The sequence below is a fragment of the Podarcis gaigeae genome, assembly GCF_964106915.1.
Source record: "Podarcis gaigeae genome assembly, chromosome: 14".
Lineage (NCBI taxonomy): Eukaryota > Metazoa > Chordata > Lepidosauria > Squamata > Lacertidae > Podarcis > Podarcis gaigeae.
In genome coordinates this window covers 39267302-39283538 of record NC_139690.1, presented here as the reverse complement: position 1 = coordinate 39283538, position 16237 = coordinate 39267302, and the positions used below count along the sequence as shown (strand labels likewise).

General features: G+C 42.7%; 1 protein-coding gene across 9 annotated transcripts in view; it reads left to right on the top strand.

The window, feature by feature from the left end:
- Positions 1–16237, top strand: part of ABCC6 (ATP binding cassette subfamily C member 6) — a 48371-nt gene that overhangs the window by 12921 nt on the left and 19213 nt on the right. For all 9 annotated transcript variants that reach the window (XR_014557760.1, XR_014557761.1, XR_014557762.1 and 6 more), the window contains exons 9-16: positions 656–833; positions 1703–1864; positions 4074–4166; positions 4254–4457; positions 4546–4692; positions 6744–6831; positions 9799–9868; positions 10283–10409. Coding sequence is in view for 4 of the 9 variants with exons in the window: in XM_083711264.1 (XP_083567390.1) it covers positions 656–833; positions 1703–1864; positions 4074–4166; positions 4254–4457; positions 4546–4692; positions 6744–6831; positions 9799–9868; positions 10283–10409 (1069 nt within the window). In the remaining 5 variants the exon portion in view is untranslated. The remainder of the gene's footprint in view (positions 1–655; positions 834–1702; positions 1865–4073; positions 4167–4253; positions 4458–4545; positions 4693–6743; positions 6832–9798; positions 9869–10282; positions 10410–16237) is intronic.

Genomic DNA, 16237 nt, shown 5'->3' with positions numbered 1-16237 from the left:
AACCTCACTTCTCGCAGTGAGGGAAGTGCCAGGCAGCCCTCAGAACTGAACCTCAGTGTCCAGACAGAACGATGGGGGTGGAGATGCTCCTTCAGGTATACTGGGTTGAGGCCATTTAGGGCTTTAAAGGTCAGCACCAACACTTTGAATTAAATAAATAAATAAATAAATAAATAAACCTGAGCAAATCATAATGAAGCAGGGCTTGCTCTTCTGTTCTTAATTTCTGGTATCTCCGGGTTGTTCTTTTTAAGGGTCGAGTAGTAGCTGGCATGAAAGAGTGGATGTCCCGAAACCCTGGGTGTCCACAGATAGGATAGAGAATACTGGTGGCTGAGGGCAGACAAGCGGGAAGATACCCATACCATAGCTCACTGAGGGAGCTTTGCCTACCAAATGTTCAATCCCTGGCCATCTTCAGTTAAGAAAGGACCAAGTAGCAGGTGATGGGGAAGGCCTTTGCTGAGATCCTGGAGAGCTGCTGCCAATCAGAGTGAACAACACTGAGCTAGATAGATGACCCGACAACCAGTCTTTAGTTCAAGTCCATTTCCCATGTTCTTCATCCTGCCCTAAAGCATTGCTGTGAGGGCTCCTCTCTCTGTGGTAGCCCTCATTCCAGGTGTGTCGTTGACGATGCTTTCTCCTTTCGTAGTCTCTTCCTAGATTTCATCACTGATCCAGAGGCTCCTTATTGGAAAGGTTACTTCTATGCTACGTTGATGTTCCTCTTAGCATGTCTTGAGACACTGTTGGAGCAGCAATACATGTATATGTGCCTTGTGCTGGGAGTGAGGCTGAAGACTGCTGTTACAGGCCTTGTATATCGGAAGGTAAAGCCTGCTGTTTTTTGGCTCATCTCCCTTGTTTTCCTTCCATCTCATTGCTGCTGTGAACTGGATCCAGGAAGACTGACGGGCAAAAAGCCTGTTTCCACACTGTACATTTGCTGTGAAACAGCCATGTTTTCTTCATGGCCCTTTTATGGACATCTGCATGACATCGTGGTTAAAAATACCCCTCCCAGGTTTCCCCTATTCATCTTCCATTGCTTTTTCAGCTCTCGGAAAACCACACCTCTTCAAACACAGTGGAACAACAGCCCAATTTCTCCATATGTAGAGATGATCTATTGCACCACTATTCCATCACATTTCTGGCTGGTCCTGAGCTCCCTCGCTAAGGGCATTGTTATAGAAGGTGGGGCATATGGTTGGCCAGAAATATCCTTCCTATTGAAAAAGGTTCTTTCCTTTCTTCTGCCATTTTGGAACACTCATTGAGAAAATGAATGTCTTGTCAGAAGACTGTTCTAGCCCAGACACCGCATGCGGTTCTCTTTGAGTTGGTCTGCCATAGTAACAGCTTTGCCATGACCTACCTGGGATGGCTTCATAACCCACCTGTGGGTCCTGACCCACTTGTCCAGTGTTTCCCGAACTTGGGTTTCCAGCTGTTTTTGGATTTCAACTCCCATCATCCCTAGCTAGCAGGACCAGGGGTCATTGTACAAAGGTAAAGTTCACATTCTGTCTGCTTTTGTCTCTGGCTGAAAAGGATTCCCCACCTCTGACTTAGGACAAACAGGTTGAAAGATTTTCATAAAATGAATTTGGAGTCCTTTATTTTGGGATGTCGGTCACTGTCTTTTTCTAAACCTTATTCAATTTGTGGCTTGTGGGTTTCATTTTCTCTCCTGCAGATCTTAGCCATGTCAGATGCAGCTAAGAAGGCGACGACGGAGGGGGAAATTGTAAACTTGGTCTCTGTTGACGTGCAGAAGCTAACAGATCTCATTACGTATTTTAATGGAACTTGGCTTGCCCCCATCCGGATTATCGTCTGCTTCGTCTTCCTTTGGCAGGTAAAAGATTCCCGCCTGCTTCTTAGATCTTTGGCACGTCATATCTCTGGCACAGGCCAGAATACCGTACAATAAAAGAGAAATAATCCAGCCACTCCTAAAAAGAAGCCATCTAATTTTAATTACCCTTTGTGTGAGTTTGCTTCACCCTCTTTTGCCACTGGCCCCACACACTACTGGGCATGTGGCCCTAAAAAGGTTGTTCAGAAGGGAATGTGGCCCTTGGGGTAGAAAGGGTTCCCCAGACTTTTTCTAACTGGTCAACAAACCACTTGGTTGATCCAGCTAGTAATGAGCCACTATGCATGGCTGGTGGACATATTGGCTTGGTGAGTCACAGAAGGAAGTCGAGTAGTAGATAACTGTGCCTGCGCAAAGCAGTGTTTCTTACACGTATTCTTGTGCCAGAATGCCGATACTGCTTTATAATTGTGTTTACCAAATGGACACTATTCACACAAGTCAATTCAATCAGTCATTTATGTCAAGGCTGATCCACCCAGAATTGCAATGGGGAGAGGACCAGTGGTGAAAGACGTGCCTTCGCTGCTTAGCCGAATTCATGCAAATTCAGCCCTGTTCAACTGACCACTAGATGTCTCTGTTAATACGTAAGAAGCAGTGCAAGGAGTTTTAACTAAACAATCAATTGCTAAGTGAAGGCCTTGGATAGGAAATATGTTCTTTGATTCTCCTTTAGTACAGTCAGTCCAACACAATTCTTCAAAATGTGTGGTTGAAAGGTCAGGTGGATTGAGTAATGTATATGTGACGGAGTTGTTGTTTTTTGGAGGGGAAGGAAACAAGACTCTTAGTATTCATAATGGAGGCATTTGGTAGCATGCAAGTGCAACCTGCAACAAAACGTTGCAGTATGTCACCTCCTAGCAGAAATGCTTTTACAGTGGCACCTCGGGTTACATATGCTTCAGGTTAGAGACGCTTCAGGTTACAGACTCCGCTGACCCAGAAATAGTACCTCGGGTTAAGAACTTTGCTTCAGGATGAAAACAGAAATCGTGCTCTGGCGGCACGGCGGCAGCGGGAGCCCCCATTAGCTAAAGTGGTGCTTCAGGTTAAAAACAGTTTCAGTTTAAGAACGGACCTCTGGAACGAATTAAGTATTTAACCCGAGGTTTGAATCCCCGCGACGGGGTGAGCTCCCGTTGCTCAGTCCCTGCTTCTGCCAACCTAACAGTTCAAAAGCAAGTCAGAGTGCAAGTAGATAAATAGGTAGCGCTCCGGTGGGAAGGTAAACAGTGTTTCCGTGCGCTGCTCTGGTTCGCCAGAAGCAGCTTAGTTATGCTGGCCACATGATCCGGAAACTGTACGCCAGCTCCCTCGGCCAATAAAGCGAGATGAGCGCCGCAACCCCAGAGTCGGTCACGACTGGACCTAATGGTCAGGGGTCCCTTTACCTTTACCTTATCACTGTATTCAGGTTTCTAGCCACCCATACCTTCCCCCTCAACTCTGTAAGCTGTAAGGTAAGGATGGGGAGCATGCTGCCCTCCAGATGTCCTTGGACTCCAACTGCCATCAGGCCCTGCTGTCATGGGCAATGGTAAAGGATGATGGGAGTTGGAGTCCTGCTACTTCTGGAGTGCCACAGGGGTGCTCACTCCTGCTGTAAAGGCTTCAGCAGGACATTTCCTCACCCCCTTCCTTTTCCAGTTGATGCTGAACATTCTGTGACAAGTAAGAATGCTTATTCCTCATTGGGCTGGGGTTGGGTTTTTTGGAGGGGGATGTTTTTGCCCAGTTTAGGCTCCAGGTTTGCTGGCAGGGGGCGTCATAACTGTTTCTGCAGAAGGGAAAAAGGAGCTTTGCAGCCGCTGACTGTAATGAAAAGAAGTGAGTCAGCTGCTGAGGGTCAGCTCCTTGGGTCACCCTGGAGAAGGCAAATGGAAAGAACACCAGGAAAATGTTGCCCTGCGTGCTCCAAAGCACAGTATTTAGGAACACTGCTTGCCTGCAAATTCTGTTAACTTTGGTCATGGCCTCTGAATGCAACTTAAGTCTCTGAATGGCTCACAAAGTCATTATAGTAATTTTCATTATTAATATACCCCAACTCTCATATCCTTTTCTGACAACTGAATAAATGTAAGGTTGACAGTGACAGAACATGTAAGGTGTGTGTGTGTGTCAAACTATTCCTCCACGTTCCTTTCACCTAATACTGCTTTTGATTTTTGCATCCTATTAGCTCCTCGGGCCATACGCTTTGACAGCTATTGCTGTGTTTTTATTCCTCTTGCCGCTGAACTTTGCAATCAGCAAAAAGAGAAGCCAGTTCCAGGTATGAGTCGCTGCTTGCAAATAATTAGCAAGTTTTTGGTTCCGCGCTTGAAACCAAATCGGGCTCTGTTACTGTTTTGTTTCTCAGGAGGCTCAGATGAAATATAAGGACAGCCGTGCGAAGCTCACCAGCGCCATTCTCAGAGACATCAGGATCCTAAAACTGCATGGCTGGGAAGAAAACTTCATGGACAAGGCGCTGAGTGTCCGGACTCAAGAACTTCAAGCTCTTAAGGCATCACAGTTCCTTTTCTCTGTGTCTCTTGTTTCTTTCCACTCATCAACGTTCCTGGTGAGTGGGGTGGGGTTGGTGCTTTTTAGACAGCTGGACAAACTGTTGTATCTTCTTCAACTGTCTCCCCCTTTTTCCTTCTCTGCAGATTGCATTCATCATGTTCGCAGTCTACACGCTGGCAGATGAGGGAAACATCCTGGATGTGCAGAAAGCCTTTGTGTCTCTGACTCTGATCAACATCCTCAACAGGGCTCATTCTTTTCTCCCCTTCTCCATCAATGCTGTTGTGCAGGTGAGTCCCAGAAGTCAACTTTCAGTTTGCATGAGTGTAACAAGGAGGTACTGTAGCTCCCCTTCTTGGTGATCTGAGCTAACCTCTTAGAATATAAGAGGAGTCCTGCTGGATCAGGCCAGAGCCCATTTAGTCCAGTATCCTGTTCTCATAGTGGCCAACCAGATGCCTATCATGGAATTCTACTCGGTATTGATCCAGAGTAGAGTCCAATGTATAGCAGAGTAATAACTTAAAGACGTTGCAGGATTCCCCAAAAATAGACCAGAGGCAATTATATTTCATCCAGTAGAGCTCTACTGCTACTGAAGGCAAATGTTGAAAAGAAAAACGTGTATATTCTGCTAAGAATAACAGTTTTAAAATAATAGTAAATTTAAACACAACGTATAAGTGCGACAGTTTTAAAATAATAGTGAATTTCAACACAACGTTTAAGTACAGAAATAATGTTGTTTCAAATATGCAGTGATATAGTATAAAGGTACATAAAATACCAGTACACAACAATAGTTTCATACAAGTCTCAATGGCAGTCAAAAATAATCCATATTATATAAAATAAGAATAAAGAATCAAATAGGGCCAAAGAGAAGTATCCGGAGTATGAATCAGATGTACGACTCAGTAGTGGTGACCAGGACAGGGCCCTGTTTCGGAGTAAGCGCCTTCTTCAGCTGGTAATATCAAATAATAGGTCAAAATAAATCAAGGTTCTCCAATACCATAAATCATAAATATAATGAAGTATATACATTCTAAAGTGTATTAATGCATATCATGATATTTGGTTCCATACCTCGATTTTTTAAGGAATATAAATCTGTTGGAAGTCTGTATCATTCAATTCTTTTATGTTTCTTTCTCCAACATACGTCTAGAAATGAGAATTTACAAGAGTTATTATTTCCAGTCAAATTGTTTGTGAAATACGGACATCAGATGAGTGTTTTCTCATCTTAGATAAATGAATCCAAATTTTCTTGCGTTTCTCTGTGCGTTTTCTATTAGGGAGTGAGATCATTGTCTTATATGTGTGTCTGTGGGGGAGGAGGATAGGCTCTCCCTTCTTAAAGGTGTAAACAGAGAAAAGATATAAAGTCCAAGGTCGTCTGTAGTGGTTTTTTAAAGAAAAGAATTGTAGTCTTGATGTTCATTCAAGCCCTTGGGGGACATCATTTCAAACAAATGAATATATCGTGCTTCCTGTTGTAACAATAGTCTATCAATGTTTCTCCTGGTATATGAATCTACTTTTGGTTTCCAGATAATGAAGAAGACAAAATCATCCTCCGTATGTTTTTGCTGTATATAATGTTCCACCATTGGGGCGTCTAGCACTCTGTTGCGGATCCGTGATCGATGTTCGTTTATGCGTAGTTTAATTGGTCTGGTGCTTTTGCCTATATATGTCTTGATACATATGTTCAATCTGAAACTTGAAGCCGGTCTGTATGTTGACAAACTCCTTTACTTGTAGTGCATATTTGCATACATTGCAACTACCACATTTGTAGTGACCTTTAGTTGATGCTTCCGGGTATGTAAGTTGGTCCGATTTCACCAAATAATTCCTCAGTGATTTGGTTTTTTTTAGACCAATTATAGGTGGTTTTTGACATCCTGGGATGTTGGATAACAAATGCCAATGTTTATATATGAGTTTCTTAATGCTAGAAGTATATGGTGTAAATTATATCTGGCTCTACGATCATAGTCAGCACAACCTTGACAGAAAGAGATAAAAGTTTGAGCCAGCTGTACTAAGCTTCTCTGAAGGAATAACCCAAACACCAGGAACCTTCTGCTTGCTTCTTTCACACAGAGAAGCTTCCAGAACCCTCTTGAATTAATTAGAATAGGAAAGACATCTACACATCAAATCAATACTTTCTGCACTAAGAAATGCAAACTGACAATGCCCCATGTGACGTGTGGACAGTAGCACTTTCCCCAACTTGTGATTCCCAGAAATTGGTTTTCAGAGCAATTCTACAGAGTGGAGGTGGAACAGAGCCACCGTTCAGCTTGGTGTGTATCCTTTGTTCCAGGCAAAAGTTTCCCTGAACCGTTTAGCTGCCTTTCTTTGCCTTGAGGAGTTGGATCAAACTGAAACGGGCCCTGGTTCTTTGGACAGCAGTAAGTATCAGCTTATGGGTGGTTAATCAAGGATTGCTTGTTCCTTTGGGGCAGTGGCAGCCTGCATCTAGAGCCCTTAAGGTGAGATTTCTGGTCAAGTTGTCTCTTTAAGGCACTTACAAGCTGCACAGGAGATTGATGCAAATTAGATAACTCAGTTGAGGAAGGTAGATGAGTCAGAAGGGCTTGTGAAAGTTTATTCAAAGATAAAGAAATCCCTTCCAGTTCCTTGAAAATGAAGCTTAAAGTCCTGATTACTAGTTGTATTTGATCAGGTACTAATTCATGGGCAGTTTGCCCTAACGCGTCCTGTTTTAGTGACGGCGAAGGTGTAATTAAGGTGTCAGGGAGGAGGGCTTCCCTATGGCTTCCATCCCCCCCTGGATCAACTAGCTTTTCCAACTCCCCTTGACCATACAGAGGCCAAAAGCAGTTGTATGTTTCGACCGCAGAAACAATTACTTGCTCTGTTTGGCTGTTATTGTTAGTAGGTGGTGAGGGAGATTCAAGCTTTGACTGCTTTACTCTTGGAGGTGAACAACCTTTCTCAGCAGATCTTGGTCGCTTGCCATGACCCATTTGTCACTGTCTCACTAACTACGGAGGTTAAAAGTAGAGATAAACGGAGATAAAAGAGAACTTATCTTTTGTGGACACAACTCCTCTGCTACTCCTCCTCCACTGCTCAACATAACCCAGTCTTCAAGGCGGCGTTTCTAATCAGCAGCAGGCTTTCTCAGCAGAAGGTTTGAATATCCTTGTTAATACGTATATTGGCCACGACTGGCCAACAGTAGAGATAAAACGATTAAAACTTCTAACAGAGGTAAAATAATTTAAAAGTCTAATAAAAACAGCTATAAAGACGGCTGTAAAAGGCTGTAAAAGGCTATAAAAGGTTTGTAATCCAGGAGGGTTCACGGAGGAGAAGCTGTTACAGCCGCCATCTTCCTTCCTCCTATCGCTTCTCTGGGTGGTTTCCTTTTGAGCATAGGAGGCTGCCCTATAGTGAGTCAGGCCATTGGACCATCTAGCTCAGCATTCCTGGCACTGGCTGGCAGCAGCTCTCCAGGATTTCAGGCAGGGAGCTTCTCCTAGCCCTACCTGGGGATGCCAAGGGTTGAACCCAGGCAGCACCTTCTGCATGCAAAGCAGATTCTCTGCCACTGAGCTCCTATGTTCTGATGGCCGAACCTGTTGGTGTTTTGCAACTTTGACCTCTTGCAGGACCTTAGCCAGACCTTAGCAGAGCATACGCAGAGTTCCAGAAAGCAATCCGTTGCAGGCAGGATGGACGAAGCAGGAACAAAGGCTGTTACTAGTAACTTGATTACTTATAAGGTGTTTATTATGTACAGCAGACTATATACAGGAACAGATACATGGATCTTAACTAGCTCTCTCTGAACAAAACCAAACGACTCTCAGAACACCACAGTGACCAACAAACACATTCCAGTCAGTAGGTCATAAATCATTATGCCTGTGTGAGACCTAAATCCAGGTTTCCATATCTCCAGGCAGGTAACTCCTCTCTGCTCAGTCATGCTTGGCTGTCGGCCAACTCTTAATTGACTCTGTGTGAAGCTGCACAGAATTGCACGTAGTCCAAAAAACCCAATAGAACCCTCCCATTTTTATCCCCACAACAGTGGCATGCTGTTATGCAGCAGGATAGGGTGAGCCATCTCTGCCAGCTAGAGATTGGGAGGAGCAATGCAATTCAGTTCACATCTGAAAGCAATTCTACCTAATTCACCGTTTCTGAAGCAATACACGAATGAAAATACAGCCAGCTTTCAAAAATCAGATTTCTCCAAAGTTCACAATGCAGTTCTCCAGCTAAACATGGTATACAGAAATGTACATGCTGTGGTAAAGTATGCATAAAAATGCATATGTTGGTAGAAATAACGTACAAAATGCAAAATATTGGGGGAAATGGAAATATTACTATTATAACATTTATATTTATTTACATCCCGCCTTTCTTCCAGGAGCTGAGCTCATATGGGGGAAATGTGCTTTGCAAAAAAAATGTTAGACAAAATTGTATATAAAATGTGTATATTAGGAGAAATTCATTCTAAAATTCTGAGGAATTTCCATGAGGACTTTAGTTTAAAAATTACACATTGATGTGGAAATGTGGAGAAGTGAAATTAAGATTGGAAAAATGAGAAACTGAGAGAAATTGACGTATTTTTCCATCGCTAGCCAGACCTGAGCCAGAATGTCTCAGAAGGCATTTATCTGAGAAAATGTGTAGTGAGTAAATAAAGTAGCATAGAGAACCATGCTCAGTCCTAGGGCCACATTCCCTCCTGAGCAACCTTTTGAGGGCCACATGCCAGGGGTGTGCAGGGCCAGGGGGGAAAGGGGGCAGAGCAACGGAAGTAAATTTTACCTTCTGTACATAAGAAGAGCCTGCCGAATCAGCCAAGGGCCTGTCTGGTCCAGCATCCTCTTCTCACAGTGGCCAACCAGGTGCCCACGGGAAACCCACAAGCAGGACTCCTGCAATTGGCATTCAGAAGCATTGCTGCCTCCCAACTGCGAAGGCAGAGCTACAGGAGGCAAAAGCCATTACCAGACTTCTATACACCTTCCAGCCAGGGAGGAACATTCAGACAGGGTGTGAAACAGGGCCAGCTGAGGGGTGTGGCCTTTAGAGAGAGGGTGTGGCCTATAGAGAGTGCCAGGGGCCAGATGGAGAGGCATAAAGGGCCACATTTGAGGCCCCCTGAAGTTCCCCATCTGTAAAATAAGGGGGAAACCAGATGTGTTTTGTTTATGATCTGGAAAGGCAAAATTCTTTTCCCTTTAATGCTCTCGACTTTCTGTATTGTATCTAAGGTTAGCCTAGGTTCCCATTATAACAACCTCGCTTGTATAGCAAGCGATCTAGAAAGCCACCACTTGTACCAAGACACATATAATAAGTGCTCCTCTGCCTTTCTTCCTCAGTGCAGGATTGTGTTGTGGTAAGGGAAGGGACCTTCAGCTGGTGCAGAGAGAGCCCTCCCTGCCTTAAAAGGTAAATGGCCATGAGCAAATTGGGTCTTTTCTTCTAAAGATGAGCTCTTTTCCTGATTTCAATCTTGATTATGGATTGGGTTGGTGGACGGTCCACAAAAGCAAATGAACTGAGCTGTTGGGGTTTCTTAATCCTTCCAATAAATTGGCTGTGATTATGATCCGCTGCGATTCCTGCATTGCAAGGGGTTGGTCCAGATGACCATTGGGAGGTCTCTTCCAACTCTTCAGTTCTTTAATTCTGTACAACAGCAACACCTTGAGGAGCTTGCATCGCCTCTGCCACTACCACTCTCGGTTAGCTGACTTACTAACAACAGAATTGACTCTTAAGTTGCACCCCGGATTATCTTCTGTTGCACTTCCAACAGCGTGTGCAAGATGCTCACGGGAGTATATGTTACCATCCACGCAGGATTAATCTAGCGATACCTCGGGGCAGTCTGTGCGCTGTGGTTGGCCAGGTCGGAGCGGGAAAATCCTCACTACTCTCAGCATTGCTTGGAGAGCTGCACAAAACAGAAGGCACTCTGGCTACAAAGGTAAAAGCTTCTTTCCCCCCCTATCCTAAGCAAGCGTTTAGTTTTAGGTCACATCCACACTGTGCATTTAAAACACCTGGCTTCCCCCAAATAATATTGGGAACCAGAGGCGGAGCTAGCTGCTCTGGCACCCAGGGGGCAGGGCGATCCGCCCATGGAAGCAGGAGGGGCGAGTGTCCCAGGGGGGTGGCACAGCGATGTCACACCCCCTCAGGGATGACACCCAGGGCAGACTGTACCCCCTCACCCCCCTTCCTCCACCAGTGCTGGGAACTATAGTTGACCCCTTGCAGAGCTACTGTTCCCAGAACCTTTAGATTACAGTTCCTGGGATTCTTTGGGGAAAGTCATATGCTTTAAATGTGCGTTCAACTTGCTTTAAATGTATTGTGTGTACGAGACCAGAGTCTAATGTATATATAGTTAACGGTAGCTGCATTCTGAGCTACATCCTTTCTTACCCTCATTTTTTGAAAGCTGACGACTCCAAGCACATGTTCCTCAACGGCCTGGAAATCTTTTATTTATTTATTTTAAACATTTTTTTTATTGCTTTTTTAAGAGTACAGAAATACAGAAAAAAGAATAAAGAGTGGTTATAAGAAAGAGAGATATAAATAACAAATTTCCATATTCTTTTTCCATCTAACCTATAGGACTTCCCCACATCCTCCGAACCCTGCGTTCTCTGTCTTATAAAGCATCAGCAATTTGTTAACTTATTTCAAAACTTATTGTAACTTCCATTTTATCATGTTCCCTATTTTCAATTTTACTGTCGCTCAATTCTTATATGTTTTATATTAAACACAATAAAGTTATTTCATTATTTTACCTCTGAATTCTTGTGTCTTAATTTTCATTCCAATAACTTACATTTGCTGAAGCTAGAATTTCCTGAAAGGTGCATTTTTTTTAACATTCATACAACTTATAGTGTTTTTTCAAATAGTCCTTAAACTTTTCCCAATCCTCCTCAGTTGTTTCTTCTCCCGCGTCTCGGATTCTGCCAGTCATTTCAGCCAGTTCCATATAGTCCATCAACTGCGATTGCCATTCCTCCAGCGTGGGTAAATCTTGTGTCTTCCAGTATTTTGCAATCAGGATCCTTGCTGCTGTGGTAGCATACATAAAAAAGGTTCTGTCCTTCTTAAGCACTCTCTGGTCCACCATGCCCAGAAGGAAGGCCTCTGGTTTTTTAGGTAAGGTAAATCTCAATACCTTTTTTAGTTCATTATGGATCATTTCCCAGAAGGCCTTCACTTTCGGGCAGGTCCACCAGAGATGAAAGAATGTCCCTTCCGCCTCTCCACATTTCCAACATTTGTTGTCAGACAGATGATATATCTTGGCTAACTTGACTGGGGTCATGTACCACCGGTATACCATTTTCATAATATTTTCCTTCAAGGCAGTACATGCCGTGAATTTCAAACCGGTGTTCCATAACCTTTCCCAGTCTGCAAACATAATGTTATGCCCCACATCCTGAGCCCATTTTATCATAGCGGATTTGACTGTCTCATCCTGTGTATTCCACTTAAGCAGCAAGTTATACATTCTCGAAAGTAGTTTACTTTTTGGCTCTAACAATTCAGTCTCTAGTTTCGATTTTTCCACCTGGAATCCAACTTTTTTATCTATTTTAAATACCTCTTGAATTTGCGCATAGTGCAACCAATCTCGTACCTTAGTTTTCAATTTCTCCAAACTTAGCAACCTCCAATTGTCTCCAGTTTTTTCAATTATTTCCCAATATTTAGGCCAGTGGGCCTCCATGTTGGGTCTCTTACGTGCCTTGGCCTCCACCGGTGAGAGCCACCTCGGAGTTTTACTCTCCAATAAGTCTTTGTATTTTATCCAGACCCTCCAAATTGCTCTTCTGACAATATGGTTTTTAAACAATTTGTGCACTTTGGCCTTGTCATACCACAAATATGCATGCCACCCAAACGCATTGTCAAACCCTTCCAGATCCAGGACATCAGTGTTCTCCAATAAAATCCAATCTTTCAACCAGCAGAAGGCTGCAGATTCATAATATAGCCTCAAGTCTGGCAGGGCAAATCCCCCTCTTTCTTTCGCATCAGTTAATATTTTAAACTTTATTCGGGGCTTTTTGCCCTGCCAAACAAACTTAGAAATATCCTTCTGCCACTTTCCAAAACATTCCACCTTGTCCACGATCTGTAGGGCCTGGAACAAAAATAACATTTTCGGCAATACATTCATCTTTACAGCAGCTATTCGGCCTAACAAGGAAAGTTTCAGTCTTGACCATATATCCAAGTCTCTTTTGATTTCTAACCAGCATTTCTCATAATTATCTTTAAACAAATTCAAATTTTTGGAGGTCAAGTACACCCCTAGGTATTTTACTTTTTTAACCACATTCAGCTCCGTTTCTTTGGAGAACTCATCTGTTTCTGTAGCTGTCAAATTTTTTGCTAAAACCTTGGTTTTTTGCTTATTTAACTTAAACCCCGCCACCCGACCAAAATCAGAAATTAATTCTAACACTCTTTTAGTGCTGGAGACTGGTTCCTGAAGTGTTAATACCAAGTCATCTGCAAATGCTTTCAATTTATATTGTTTCACTCCGACCTCAATTCCCTGGACCAACCGGTCCTTTCTAATCATATTTAGCAACACCTCCAGGACTGAAATAAACAATAGGGGGGATAGAGGGCACCCCTGGCGTGTCCCTTTTTCAATTTTAAACTCCTCTGTCACCACATTATTTACTATCAATTTAGCTTTTTGTTCTGTGTAGATTGCTTCTATACCATTTTCGAACCCCCGCCCCACTCCCATCCCTCCAAATTTTTCTTCATAAACATCCAAGAAATATTATCAAAGGCCTTCTCTGCATCAACAAAGATCAAAACCGCTCTGGTATTCAGATTTGTTTGTAGAAGTTCCAAAATGTCAATAATGTTTCTTGTGTTGTCAAACAAATGCCTACCAGGGAGAAAGCCAGCCTGGTCTTTGTGAATCACTTCATTTAGTACTTTTTTAAGTCTATTTGCCAAAATATCTGCAAAAATTTTATAATCCACATTTAGGAGTGAGATGGGGCGGTAGTTCTTAAGTTGGGTCTTTTCAGTCTCTAATTTAGGTACCAATGTGATGAAAGCTTCTTTCCACGTTTCCGGCGCCCTCCCTCCCTCCATTATCTGGTTGCAAACCTCCATCAAAGGTTGTATCAAATAGTCCTTTAACACTTTATAATATTTGGAGGTTAAGCCGTCCGGGCCTGGGGACTTGCCAAGTTGAAGATTTTGAATGGCACTTTCAATTTCTTGCTGTGTAATATTACAGTTCAGGTTTGTTCTCATTTCCAGGGGTATTTTTTGTAATCCATTAATTTTTAGAAATTGATCCACCTCTGAGGCTTTTTGCGGCCCTTGTGTATAAAGTTCTTTGAAGTACCTCTGGAAGCACTTTCTGATTTCCTCGGGTTTCTGAACCATTCTCCCTTCGATCTCTAGATTTGTAACCGTATTAAGCTTTTGTCTCTTTTTCAACTGCCAAGCTAGCAGTTTCCCACACTTATTCGCCAATTCGAAGGATCTTTGTCTCATTTGTTTAATTTTCCATTCCACCTCTTGGTTTATCAGTTTTGAATATTGCGCCTGGAAGAATTTCACTTCTCTTAACACGTCCTTCGACTTAGGCCTAGATCTTAATTTTTTCTCACCTTCTCTTATTCTCTCCAATATCTTCTCCTTCTTTTCATTCCAGAGCCTTTTCTTAATCGTGTTTTGTTGTATTAGAAACCCTCTCATGACTGCCTTACTTGCGTCCCAGATTGTTCTTTTTTCCACAGTAGTATTCAAATTTATCTCAAAATAGTCCTTTAGAGTTTTTTGGGCCTTCTTAACAATCTCCTGATCTCTTAGAATAGTGTCATTCATTTTCCATCTAAAGGATCCGGTTGTATTTAGTCTCAATTCCACTTTCAAAGCATTATGGTCGGAGCAGGTTTTTGGGCAGATTTCCACTTTTCTAGTCTTAGGTGCCAGTCCTCTAGTTGTCCAGATTTGGTTGATTCGTGTCCATGTCAGATGAGCTTCAGAAAAGAAAGTCCCTTCTTTCCCTAGAGGGTTCTTAACCCTCCAAATGTCTACTAAGTCCATATTGTCTGTCATTTCAAAAAAAGTTTTGGGTAGTCTGCCGTCTTTCGATATGTTGGCACTTTGTGACTTATCCATATTTACAGACACCACCCCATTCATATCATCCAGCATAATGATGTTACTATAGTCCAAATAATCCAGCATAGTCTCATGCAGCTTCCTGAAGAATTCCGACTTTCCCTCATTTGGAGCATATATTCCTAATATCAAAATTTTTTCTCCTTGCGTCTGTATTTCAATCGCCAAAATTCGGCCATATTCATCTTTGAATAAAAATTTCGGTGACAGGCTCTCCTTTGCGTAAATCACCACTCCTCTCTTCTTAACTTTGTCTGAAGAAATAAATTCTTGGCCTAGTCTTTTGTTAATTAACACTTTTCTATGGAGCCTTGTCACATGTGTTTCCTGTAGGCAGATAACGTCCAGTTGTTCCTTTTTCAAAATGTGAAAGACTTTCCTTCTTTTTTCCGGGGAGTTTCCGCCATTTATGTTCCAACTAAGAAGCTGTAGAGACATCCTGAATCAATTGACGGGTTCTACAATGGGGTATCTAAGCTTCCTCCCGATCCCGGGGGAGGTAATGCTGGTCCTGGTCCTGGTGGTATAACTCTTGGAGATGGTCCCGGTGGTGGTGGAGGCCAAGAAGCTGCAGCTCCTTTTTGCAGGTCCTCCTCGTGGTCGTGTAGGAACTTCTGCTGGTCTTCAGGTGATTTAATCTTTATTTTCCTTCCTTTGTAAGTAAATGAAAGTCCTTGTGGAAACTCCCACCTGTATGGAATTCCGTTGTGTCTCAACAATTTGGTCAAATCTATATAGGTAGTCCTAAGTTCCAAGAGATATTTGGGTATATCTCTGTAAATTTCGACCCTTTTACCTTCTACCTCCAAAGATTTCTTAAAATGTAGGCCTAGTATCTTATCCCTTTCTTCTCTTGATCTCAGAGCAACCAAACAGTCTCTGGGCTTATCTTTCTTTACTGATTTTCCCAGTCTAAAGGCTGTCACAATTTTAAAGTCCTTTTCTTCCTCAATTCCCCAGAATTTGGAGAACAAAAGTGTCAAAAATCCCTCTAGATTATTTTGTTCCAATTCCGGGATAGCCCTTATCCTGAGATTACTATCTTTACTTTTCAATTCAACCAATGCCAGGTAGGCTTGTTGTTCCCCTACCTGCCTTCTCAAAGGTCTTACCTCTCCTTTAATTTCATCCACCTTTAAGTTCGCCTGTTCTGCTTTTTGGTTGGCTTCCACAGCTAATTTAAAGTTTTCTGCCGTAGCTCCTTGCAATTTCTCAATTGCCTGAGTGTGCTGCGAAACCTGTTCAGTTAATTTGCCAATAGAGGATGTAGCTTGGTCAATCTTTGATGTTTGATTGTCCACTTTTTGGTTTAAGACTGCCAATTGTTCCAAAATTTGTTTTAAAACTGTTTCGGATCCTCCAGTTGCCATGTCTTCTGCAGCAGGCTGCACTAGTTCCACCTCCTGTGCTGTCAGCACAGTTGGGACAGATGATCTGCGGTGATGAGTTAAAGTTGTTTGCAAAAGTTGCCCAGATTTTTTCTCTTTTTCTTTATCTTTAGCTTTAGCTGCTCTTGTTCTCCCTGTGCCGCTCATTCCACACCTGCCTCTGTTCAAGGTCAAATGGTCTTTTGTCCCATGGGAAAAACAAGTCCCAAATATAAATAAAAAG